The 12,277-nt window shown below is 51.2% G+C and overlaps 1 protein-coding gene and 1 long non-coding RNA gene across 2 annotated transcripts in view; one reads left to right on the forward strand and one right to left on the reverse strand.

Annotated features, from left to right (window-relative positions):
- The window catches only part of LINGO4 (leucine rich repeat and Ig domain containing 4), a 4,591-nt gene extending 719 nt beyond the window's left edge, over nt 1–3,872 (forward strand). The window contains exon 2 of the mRNA XM_082685828.1: nt 1,975–3,872. Coding sequence (XP_082541954.1) covers nt 1,975–3,769 — 1,795 coding nt within the window. The 3' untranslated portion in view covers nt 3,770–3,872. The remainder of the gene's footprint in view (nt 1–1,974) is intronic.
- Nucleotides 1–12,142, reverse strand: part of LOC309842028 — an 18,633-nt gene extending 6,491 nt beyond the window's left edge. Inside the window, exons 1-2 of the long non-coding RNA XR_014299455.1 lie at nt 11,996–12,142; nt 11,642–11,754 (exon numbers count right to left, since the gene is read on the reverse strand). This is a non-coding gene — a long non-coding RNA (uncharacterized lncRNA). The remainder of the gene's footprint in view (nt 1–11,641; nt 11,755–11,995) is intronic.
- Between the last annotated feature and the right edge of the window lie 135 nt (nt 12,143–12,277).

The raw sequence follows: 12,277 nt of genomic DNA on the forward strand, positions 1-12,277 counted from the left end.
TGGCAAGGGAAGTTTGTGATTAAATTAGCCACCTTAAAAATAAAGAAAAGGGGTTGTCCCCAGATCCCCCAGCCCCTGGCCCAGCAGGCTTTGGGGACCAAGAGGAAACTCACAGGAGTAGGAGGAAGGGAAGCTGGGTTACATGCTTCACTGCACTTTTGCTGAATGCACAGCAAAAAGGATGAGCAGGAACTGCAGCAGTTGTGATAAAGAGCTAGCTGTCGGGTGGACTTCCCAGAACAGGCACAGGGACAATGAGGGACACTGGGACACATCTGTCCCATGCCAGAAATACCTGCTAGGTTGGGCTGGGGACAAGAGGAGACTGAGAAGCATCCCTGGCCTGCCCCATGCACTTACCTCTCATCCCAAGCCTGGGGACAGTGTCCTGCCTCCCTCTGCCTCTCTGATCTTCAGTTTCCCACTACCACAGCAGGAGCGCCACCAGAACAGCCCTTCTAAAGGGGGGGCTGTGAAGCCTCATTTCAATCAGGATCCAGGGATGTGATCCCCCCCGAATGGGAAGAAGTCCTACCATCTCTTAAACTGCCTCTTCTAAGTTCCACATGGGAGAAAATGGGACGTGTGGGAGAAAACTGACCCTGCAGGGCCCAGACAGCCTGAAGCCCCAAAGGCCATCTGGATCTGCAGCTAGAAAGAAACCCAGGCAGCCTGACATCCAGGGAGCATCACTTGTCTCTAGTCCCATCTCTTTAGCCCTCACTTGCCAATTCCAATACCTCCCCTCCCTTGTTCAATGCCCTGTTGACATTGAACAGGGGAAGCTGAGGGTGAGTTCACCATCTACCAGCCCCTTCTCCTCTAGCACCTTGATCACTCCCTGGTGGCCATTCTGCCCACCATCATCATGATTCTGCCGAGGCCCTCGGTTCCCAGAAAACTCACTTGCAGTCCACAGGCTCTGCACACGGCCTCCCCAAGCAATCGCTGTGCCAGCCAAGGGCTCGCACACTCCCCACCCACAGCAACGGGCCGGGTGCTGTCTCTCACCTGTCTATGCATCCCTGGCTCACACTTGTCTCCTGTGTATCACTTGGACAGCTGAGCCCAAAGGGGACAAGAGAGCTCCCTCAGATTAACACCTTGGACTAAATCAAAACACCATCAAGGAGGAATAGAAGAGAAGCCTGAGACTAAGGACCAAGCAACGACCTCAAAACTTGGGCATCCCTTGGGTCCCTCACATACCCCAGTGTCAGCCACTAGGGGATCACCCTTAGGGTTCTTGTGAGGGACTCAAGTGCCCCTGCAACCTATATTGTGGCTGAGGTGCAGCTTGGCTGTTGTCCACACGGGCATTTCAGGGAGATTAGATCTTGCTCATTCAGGGCCCCAGGCCAGACTGGAGAAGGGCAGAGGGGCAATAAGTGCAGCCTGGGGGAACAGAGCTGAGCAGGTTTCCCAGCCTTGGAGGACTCAGTCAAGGTGAGGACCTCACTCCAATCTTAATCCAAGGATGTGATTCCCCCTGAGCTAGGGGGGAAAAGCTGGGGCAGATAACACGGGAGAACAAGGGTCAGCAGAGAGTGGGAGGGCAGGGCTTGGGGAGAACAAGTATCAGGGAGAAGGGACCAGAGGTATTCCTGGATCTCACAGATACAGGAAAAACCCAATACAGGAAGACTCAGAGTTACTTCCTTGTTTCCTGTCCCATCCACAGGAAACTTTCCCCACTGGAGTCAGGCTCAACTAAGGTTCCATGAGCCAGTAAGCACTTGGCCTGGTGTCCAGGGCTAGGGGCAGGAGGAAAATAGAGATTCTCTGAAGAGGAGGCCCAGGAGGTACCCAAGGAAGTGGTCCACCGGTGGTGCTTCCCGGGTCTCCACCCTACTCGCTGGCAATGCTGAGACAGATAGCTCCATCTCTCTCTCCTCTAAGGAGGCCCAGGGAAGGCTGGGGTCACCATCACCTGAAGTCACTTTCCATAAAGGGCCATATCATCATCTATTCCAGGACTGAAGAGGGTATGGCCATGGCCACAGCTCGAAAGCGAGCCTGGCCCCCTTGGCCCCCTCTCCTGTTCCTGTTCCTTCTGCCTGGAGGGAGCTGCGGTGGGTGCCCTGCTGTCTGTGACTGCGCCTCACAGCCCCGGGCAGTGTTTTGTGCCCATCGGCGACTGGAAGCTGTGCCTGGAGGACTCCCACTGGACACTGAGCTCCTGGACCTGAGTGGGAATCGCCTGTGGGGACTTCAGCGTGGCATGCTCTCCCGCCTGGGCCTGCTCCGGGAGCTGGACCTCAGCTACAACCAGCTGTCCAGCCTGGAACCCGGAGCCTTCCATGGCCTCCAAAGCCTACTCACCCTGAGGCTGCAGGGCAATCGGCTACGAATCATGGGGCCTGGGAGCTTCTCAGGCCTACCAGCCCTCAGGCTGCTGGACCTTCGCCTCAACCAGATTGTCCTATTCCTTGACGGAGCCTTTGGGGAGCTGGGCAGCCTTCAGCAGCTGGAGGTGGGGGACAACCACCTGGTGTTTGTGGCTCCAGGAGCTTTTGCAGGGCTGACCAAGCTGAGCACCCTCACACTGGAGCGCTGTAACCTCAGCACAGTGCCCGGCCCAGCCCTGGCCCGCCTCCCGACACTGGTGGCCCTCAGGCTTCGAGAACTGGACATCGGGAGGCTGCCAGCCGGGGCACTCCGGGGCCTGGGGCAGCTCAAGGAGCTGGAGATCCACCACTGGCCATCTCTAGAAGCCCTGGAGCCTGGGAGCCTGGCAGGGCTCAATCTTAGCAACCTGGCCATCACCCGCTGCAATCTGAGCTCCGTGCCCTTCCAAGCGCTCCATCACCTGAGCTTCCTCAGGGTCCTGGATCTATCTCAGAACCCCATCTCAGCCATCCCAGCCCGAAGGCTCAGTCCTCTGGTGCGGCTCCAGGAGCTCCGCATGTCTGGCGCATGCCTCACCTCCATCGCCGCCCATGCCTTCCATGGCCTGACCGCCTTCCACCTCCTGGATGTGGCAGATAACGCTCTTCAGACCCTAGAGGAGACAGCCTTCCCTGCTCCAGACAAACTGGTCACCCTGAGGCTGTCCGGCAACCCCCTGACCTGTGACTGTCGCCTCCTCTGGCTGCTACGGCTCCGCCGCCGCCTGGACTTTGGCGCGTCGCCCCCAGCCTGTGCAGGCCCCCGGCATGTGCAGGGGAAGAGCCTGAGGGAGTTTTCAGACATCCTACCTCCAGGGCACTTCACCTGCCAACCAGCCCTGATCCGAAAGTCCGGGCCGCGATGGGTCATGGCAGAGGAGGGGGGGCATGCCGTTTTCTCGTGCTCCGGAGATGGAGACCCAGCCCCAACTGTCTCCTGGATGAGGCCACAGGGGGCTTGGCTGGGAAGGGCTGGGAGAGTGAGGGTCCTAGAGGATGGGACGCTGGAGATCCGCTCAGTGCAGCTACAGGACAGGGGAGCCTACATCTGCGTGGTCAGCAATGTTGCTGGGAATGACTCCCTGAAGACCTGGCTAGAAGTAATCCAAGTGGAACCGCCAAACGGCACCCTCTCTGACCCCAATATCACCATGCCAGCTATCCCAGGGCCCTTCTTCCTAGACAGCAGGGGGGTCGCTATGGTGCTGGCAGTGGGCTTCCTTCCCTTCCTCACCTCCGTAACCCTCTGCTTTGGCCTCATTGCCCTCTGGAGCAAGGGCAAAGGCCGGGTCAAACATCACATGAACTTCGACTTTGTGGCCCCTCGGCCCTCTGGGGATAAGAACTCTGGGGGTAACCGGGTCACTGCCAAGCTCTTCTGACCTTTCCTTCCATGGTGGAATTCCAGCCAAGATACCAGAACGGAAGAAAACCAAGGCTCCTTGGACCAGAAGCTAGTCCAACACTCGCCTGCCTCGTGCCACTAGCTAAGGATGGTCTGCCTCCCCCTGCTTTTGCAGTTTGAGGGTCCCAGGGAGCAGAAGATACAGATCCGCAGTCAGCCCAGCCCTCCCCAACCACTCTTCCCCCAACAAAGCAGGAAACATCCCCAAGGCTCCAGTCTACTTGCTCGCACTTATGCCCTTTAACAATCACTACCAGCTGCCAACCACAGCTATAAGATTATTGCAGAGGTGGGGCTGGGAAGTGCCGCTTCCTTCTCAGTGTTTCTGCTCCTCAACCAGGCAGTCTCCCTCTTTTTTTCTGCTCTGTCCCCTCCCCAGGCACAAGGAACTAGGGCCAAGGACCTTAGGGTAGGAAGATGTGAATGTGCGATAGCGGTGGTGGGGGTGGGGGGAGGTCACACTACACATTGGCGCTATGTCTGCATGAGCCTCCAATACCTGTCCCATCTGTCACATCATTAAACTTGCTGCCAAATGGCCATGACAGTTGCAGCCTAAATGAAGTGTGATATCGGGAGTTTTATTTCACTCTTTTTCCCCCTTCATTGTTAGCAAATCTCTCCCTTCCTACCCTTTCTGCCTGCCCACTGAGCATGTATCCCAATGGGCTTGCCTGATATACAGGCTTGACACAGAAGGAGGCCCAGAGATGTTCTGTAGAGACTCCTATCTATTTCAGTTTCAGCCCTTTCCCTGTCCTCTGCATCTGTGCAGCTGGAGAAGGAGAGGTCCTCCACCTTCCAAGAGAGCTGCTGCAAAAATACCAGCCTAGGACACCCAGCTCCTTCACTTCTTTCTCATTCTTATTGAGGTCTCCTAATCATGATCTCCCAATCACAGATCCCTGGTTCCCTGGAGGAAAAGTATAAAGGGAACTCCTAGAAAATGCCCAACGAAAGCAAGGATCTGCAGTTGTGCTAGGAGAGAGTCCCAGAACCCAGCAGGACCAGGCTTGGAGAAAAGAGGCAGGAAGAGGCACCACACACTGTAGTGAAAAGCAGAGGAAAGAGGCAGCAGCAGGTTCTGGCTGCCTAGTTAATTTCCACTACCTTTCTGCAGGTGCCCCTTGTTTTCCTGTTTAGTGCAGCCCCAGTGGGAAGCTGTCTCTGAATAGAGGTCACTACTGAACAGAGATCCCAGGTACAGAGGAGGGGTGGGAGGAGCTGCTGACTGCCTCTGAGTGTGCTTCAAAGAGAAAGCAAGGCAGAACCAGAGAAAAGGAGAGATTCGAGAGGCAGCAGCACCAGCATCATCAGAAGGGGAGGAGTGAAGGGAGAGGAGGGGCAGGGAGGAGAGACAGAAGTGGGGAGTCATGTGGCCCTAGGGAGCCTCTCTCTGCAGCAGCATCTGCTCAGTGTCCTTAGCTCCCCTCTGCCCTCAAGAGCCCCCAACCACCCCACAATATGCAAGCATCATGAGCCTCCTAGCAATTCCTTCTGCTCGCGTCCTTGCTTCGAGGAGACTCCACTAATTAGAAGATTCCCAGCTCAAACTGTCCCTGACCGAGAGGGGAGCAGGTGCCCTCCAGGAGGCAGCCAGACTTGACCAGCACGCAAGCTCTTTAGTGGGGCCCAATGAGGATATGAGAGTGGACCAGAGGTAAGAACCCAGCAGGCTGGGGAGTGAGGCTGGAAAATCCAACAATCTTGAGAAAACGGTATCCCTGAGCTTCCAACCTCATTCCCCCAAACCCCAACCCAATTCTCTCACATCCTAGCAACTGCCCCTCTCCAGTTTGTAAGGCACCGGAAAGGTTTCCCTGGCACAGCCCTTTCCCCTCCAAAATCTTCCATGCACAGGTTAGTAGGTTGGGACTTGGAGGTCTAGTACTAGAGGTCCTCACTCTAGTTGCCCACTCTGCAATGCAGAAGAGGGCAGAAGCAGCATTGCTGTGCAGACAAATCTCTGGAAAGCCCCCAGAAGCAGTGGGGAACAGATGACGTGCCCTAGAGCAGACAATGCAGCTCCCCGGGTCCCACAGTCTCTACAACAGCACTGCCCAAAGGCAAAAGAATGTGAGTCACCCATGTAATTTCAGATGGTCTCGTATTACATTGAAAAAGCAAAGAACCCAGAGATACCATAACATTTTGATACTATATTTTATTGAACCCAGGGCAAGCCAGTTCCTTATCTTACCTGCCTGGGGAGGCTGCCCTCAGCCCAGGTGTGACTGCACAGGGTGTGTGTGTGTGTGTGTGTGTGTGTGTGTGTGTGTGTAGAAGCATGTAAATGCAACTAGGGACACGTGCTAGTGGTGTGTGTATGTGCGGGGATGTTACTAAGGACCACATAGTGGGAGCAACCCAACAGAGGCTCTTCGCAAGGTCAAACAAATTGAGGGAACTTGCTCAAGGACACACACTAGTTAGTGAGGCAGCTGGTTTTGAACTCGGGGTTGTCGGGAATCAAAACCCAAATGCTTCCCATTAAGTATGCTGCTTTAGTCGTTGCCTGCTCCTTTGACCCCTCCCCAGGGCCTCTCCATGGAAGGGTCTGACCTGGCTCCTCTTCCACCCCACCACTCAGAACAAGTCCCTTAGGGGGACACAGCCAGCTGTTGGTCCTCCCCTGCCTTCAGGAACTAAGGTGCCTGACTCAAGAAGCTGGGGGTTGTTTGGTTGGTTGTTACCCTTTCTTCTCAGTTCCCTCTCCAAATGTCCTTGCTGCCTCTGCTTCAGGGACTGGCAGAAAGGGGCAGAAATTCCATGGATCAAATGGTCTGAACTGAAATTCTGGGTGCCAGCAACAGAGCCTCTCAAAATTTGGAGTTTTCAGACTTCCTCCTTTTCTGGGTTCTAATGTCAAAAACCTCTTAGGTTATAGAGAGGCTGCTCGGTAATTTCTAGTATGGTAGAATAACCAGAAGGTCTACCTTCTGCCCACCCCTGCTTGACAGAACCTTCCTGAGATTACCTCATTCTCCCACTCTCCTCTCTTCCATTTCAGACATGGTCTCACCTAAGCGGAGAGAAACTTGGGCCCCTAAATACTCGGGCAGCATTTGGGCACTCCCCATTTTGGTCCCTGACACATTCCAATTTCTCTATTTCCTATGCTATGCTGGATCCCGGATTCAATGATGAAAGCCCTGCAAGGCAATGATCCACAGCTTTTTTGGAATCACAGACCCCTCTGAGAATGCCTGGAGTGAGCTATGAAAAAAATGCTTCTAGATTGTCCTCAGTCACCCTGAAACCATCACAGGCTCCATGGAAGGCAGGTGAAGAAGCTCTGCCATCAGAAGCAGGGGCAGGGAAGGCTGAGGACAAGCCTATACTCTCTAGGGTCCATCATAGGCAAGGAGAAAGGCTGGGAAGGACTATGGCACAGAATGGATGTTAGCACAGGTCAGGGCAGCTTCTCCTCTCCTTTGTTCCCCTCCTCCCACCAGCTTCCAGCTCTCAGTGGGAGGCAGGAGAGTTCGGGGTGGGGAGGGAATTTTGCCCAGAGAGTGTGGTGGTGATTCAGGATGGAGAGCATTTGATATCAGGGACTCCTGAGTCCTCTTCCTCCAAATTGCTCTGTAAGGAGAATTAAGTAGGAAGACATAGAGCTGAGTGGTGGAGACCAGAGGAGTAGAGGACACCTGCCACAATTCATCCATCTGCTCTAAAGACTAAAAAGCAGCACAGCATAATTGGGGATACTTAGGCCCGCCCTCTGGGTTACTGGTTTCAGATGCAGAGCCTTGAGTCATGGGGGAGGATGGGGTAACTCCTACAACAGACAAAGGGAGAAATGAATGCTGTTTTCTAAAAACCCAGCTGGCTGAATATTGTATGCCTGGATTACTTGTCTGTTGTCCAAGAAGGGAACTCTTTAAGCAGGAAAGGCTCTGGAACCAGGCTACTGCCTTTGAGAACCTCTCACTGCCCAGCCTTCTAGCTAAGGTCCACTTTCCTGCTTAGCTTATTGAATGGAAACACATGCTCACTGAATGCTCTGGAAAACCCAGACCTTATGTTAACTGGTATCACCTACTCCTGCACCCTTCAAGGGAAGAGGACAGACTCTTCAAAACTGAAAGTAAGGACACAGAAATTGCAATTCATTCAATCCCAGCCTCATAACACAATCTTTCAATCCTGACTCGGGCTCTTGGAGGGGTGCATGAGATGACAAATCCCAAATAGGATTTGAGAGTTTGAAATCCTCTCACCTAAACCTGTACCTTCTACTGCCAACCTCTCTGTTCAGCCAATTAAAAGTTAATTAGAAGTCAACACTCCTTCAAAAAATTTCTGTGGAAAGGGATTACACCTGGTTTTCTGCTTTTCTGATTAAGAAATTCCTCCTGTGGTTAATTTGTAATCCTCGTTTTTGGACTTCCACTTCATATCCTTTTTGCCTACCACCTCTATTGGAACTAGAAGATAATGGGTCCATAAAGCAGGCCTGTACTTTTTATAGCAACAATGGTTATTCTTGCTTAGGTCTGAACTACTGGTTTACCTTTTAAAAAGTAGGACTGTAAAAAGTAAACGTGGCTACTGCAATCAAGGCAGTCAAATACTGAGGAATAATCTTAACAAGAAATATGTAAAGTCTATATGACAAATACTTTAAAATGCTGCTGACAGAACACCAATGGCTTAGATGGGTATGTAGGAAGATTCTGGATGACAAATACAATTCTCCCTTGGGTAAACTAACAATATGTGGTTCCAATCAAAATAAAATTAACAGTACAATCACAAAGTACCTTGGGGTATATTCTCGCAATATACTACACAGTAATGAGAATGAATGGACTAAAACTACACACAACAATACTGAATCTCACAAAAATAATGCCAAACAAAAGAATCTAGACATAAATAAGTACATATTGTTTGATTCTCTTTATACAGAAAACAAAAAGAGGCAAAACTAGTTTGTGCTATTAGAAATCAAAAGAGCCCACTACTCCCTTGAGGGGAGTACTGACTGAGAAGGAACACAAGGGTGGCTTTGAGTGGTAATGTTCTGTTTCTTGATCTGGTGTTGGTTACACAAATGTGTTACTTTTTTGAAAATTCATCAAGATGTTTTCTTTTCAGGGTGCCTGGGTGGCTCAGCTGTCAAGAGTCTGCCTTCTGCTCGGGTCATGATCCCAGCATCCTGGAATGGAGCCCCATATTGGGCTCCTCCTTCTCCAGGTCCCCCATGCTGGTGTTCCCTCTCGCTATCTCTCTCTGCCATAAATAAAAATCTTTTAAAAAATGTATTCTTTTCATCTGTGCACTTTTCTATATGTATATTATACATCAATTTTTAAAATTTGGATGAGAAAATATATAATGTACATTAATTTTAAAAAACCAGTATGGTACTAGAATTGAAAAGAGATCGATAGAACACAAAAAATCCAGAAACAGACTTGAATACATATGGCAATTTGGGTCTTATAAAGGTAGAATTAAAAAAAAAAAAAAAAGGAGGAAATACGGGTTCATTCAATAAGTAGAGATGAATAAAACAAAGCTAAGTTGGTAATCTATTCACACTTTTACACCAAAATAAATTCCAGGAGAATATTTACATACAAAAAAAGATACGATTAAAGTATTTTTTTAAAACACTGGAGAATTTCTTAATAATCTTGGTAGAAGGCTTTTCTAAATATTATAGGAAAACAGAAGTTATTTAAAAATAGTGATAAATTCAAATACATAAAAATATTTGCCTAGCAAAAATACCACCATAAGCAAAGTAAAAAGACATAGGAGTGTTGTATTCACGATGGTCGTTTAATGTAGGGGTGGAATCATGGGGCGTGGAAGAGTCTCCCTCTCTGGTGACTTGCCCAGCTCCTAAGAGATTGGGGTCATTCTGTGGGAAGGGAGGAGTCCTGGTTCTCTGCATCATGTGTCCCCCCAATTGAGCGATTCTAGAGCAGAACACTGGGTACAGACAAATGTAATACCCACCCTCTGGTTAGGCCTGGGGGCCTATGGACATGGCAAGCCCCGTATGAGGGCTCTTGTTCCAGCCAATGAGAGGCGTTACTTGAATAGGGGACTCAGGCTTAGGGTCATAATGTGTGTTTGTGCCCAAGGCAGCCCTCAATCATGGGCGGGGCCTCATTGAGCATGCAGGTTTCTCCTACACTGAACCTTGGACAACATGCCAACCACAAGGTTTCTTGCCTTGGGGAAGGAGGAGTTCTTATTTCTGCATCACGTTCACCTCTGGGCAGTAATTGGAGATAAGGTCTAGGTTCTGAAGCCTGAAAAGCAAGGTTGGGAAGAGATGACGACCTAAGGCCATTACGTGTCCGATGTGTTCAGTTTGGGGCCAGCTTTCTAGGTGTCGTTCAGGAGGTCTGCGCTCAGGCTGTGCCAGACAGGGCATTAGTGCCCACATAGGCTGTATAATTGCAGTACAGTCAAGTGGCGTGCAGAAGATAATCATTTGGGGTTTCTTGGTAGCCCCACATGGCAAAGTTTTTCTTCTGGAGGGCAGGCAGAGTGCTGCATTGTGGCTCCGGAATTGCCAAACTGGAAGGCTTTGGGCCAGGAGTGTGAGGACGGAAGTCTGAGAACACAAGCTAGGCTTAGGATTTATTATACAGATAAACATCAGCCAGATGAAGTATACTTGAGTATCAATTTAATGTGAAAGGACTGGTTAAATATGCCTTTAAAAAAAGATTTATTTATTTGACAGACAGAGATCACCAGTAGGCAGAGAGACAGGCAGAGAGAGAGGAAGGGAAGCAGGCTCCGCGCCGAGCAGAGAGCCTGATGTGGGGCTCATCCCAGGACCCTGGGATCATGACCTGAGCGAAGGAAGAGGCTTTAACCCGCTGAGCCACCCAGGCACCCCTGGTTAAACATATCTGAATACATCCCTCAGTCTTACTGTGAAACTATGAAGCACATACATATGCTGTGCTGGTAAGCTATCTAGGCTATATAATGGCAAGAACAGTACCGATAATAAATTATCAACTGAGAAAAAATATATATATATATATGAATATATGTGCATGTTTACTATAGAATATCTTGTGGGGGCGCCTAGGTGGTTGAGGGGGTTAAAGCCTCTGCCTTCCACTCAACAGTTCATGGTCCCAAGGTCCTGGGGTAGAGCCCCGCATTGGGCTCCCTGCTTGGGAGCCTGCTTCGCGCCCACCCCGTCTCCCCGCCGCCTCTCTGCCTACTTGTGATCTCTGTCAAATAAATAAATAAAATCTTAAAAAAACAATAGAGAGAGAGAATCTTGTGGGAAAAAAAAAATACAAGAATGTGGTAAAACTGGTTGCCTCCTGAGGGAAGAGAGACCTTATTCACCGTAATAACCGTTAAAGTCTATGAATTTTGTAGAATGTGTATTACTTACTCAAAATGTACATTTTTAAAATTAATACAAAGCGAAAACCTGAGGCCCAAAGGCATCGCTCTACTTGACCAAAGATACCGTCTGGCGCTCCTTCAACACGCACCGAGTGCTCATCGTGAGCCAGAGCGACAAAAGATAGTGCCAAAGACCTCCACGTTACGAGGAGCGTCCAGCCCCGCGTCCCCGGGTGAGCCCGGGGGAGTGCGGGGTCCGGCTCGCGAGACTCCCAGACCGCCCGACGGCGGTAGCAGGGCCCAACCGTCCTTAACGGTCCACGGTCCGGAACAGCGCCTAGAATGCCCTCTCCCCAAGGAAACCGCCGCCTGGGAAAGCCCACCCCCTTTGCCGCGCTGCACAGAACGGGGCCCCCAGCTGTGCCTTTGCTCCGGTCGCCAACAGGCTCCCCTCGATCCCTAGGTAAGGGCGAGCCCCTGACGCCCGCACTACCCGTAGCTCCCTTACCACGGGGCGCTCCAACTCGGGTCCCTCTCCATCTCCCCAGCTGCCGTGGCCGTCTTCATCGTCTGTTCACTCCGAGCACCTCTTTCCCCTCAACCTCTCCATCTCTACCGAGCCTGTTTCATGTTTAAAAAAAAAAAAAAAAAAAAAAAGTTTTCCATGCCTCCTGAGTCCCTTCCACAGTATTAGGACCAATCAAGGCAAAAGATCACAGAGGAAAAGTGGCGGAGCATCGCCATCGCCGGTCAGGAGGCTGCTCTCCCCACGGTAACTGGGGTGGCGGTGACACTAGCTTTGTACAAAGGCACTAATTTTTTGCGAACGGTGACAAGCATGCGTGATCCCACGCCCTCGCACCTTGGTCCCAGACTCAGGAGCGCTGATTTTTTTCCCCCAGATTAGGGGACGTTGAAGCTTCCTCGGTAATTGGACTAGAGGTGGGCGGGCAGGATTCCGCGAAGCCTCTAATTGGCTGTTTAATTCTCAGCAGGTGCAGTCTCAATTAACAACGTCTGATTTCCCTGGCTCCTATTGGGTGACGTGGTGGCCGGCTTTGAAGTCCATCCGGGTAATTGGGTATCGGCACGCAGCGGCCCCGTCGTTCAGGGGCAGCCCGCGGAAGGATTGGTTGTGGCGAGG

The sequence above is a fragment of the Mustela nivalis genome, assembly GCF_964662115.1.
Source record: "Mustela nivalis genome assembly, chromosome: 10".
NCBI lineage: Eukaryota > Metazoa > Chordata > Mammalia > Carnivora > Mustelidae > Mustela > Mustela nivalis.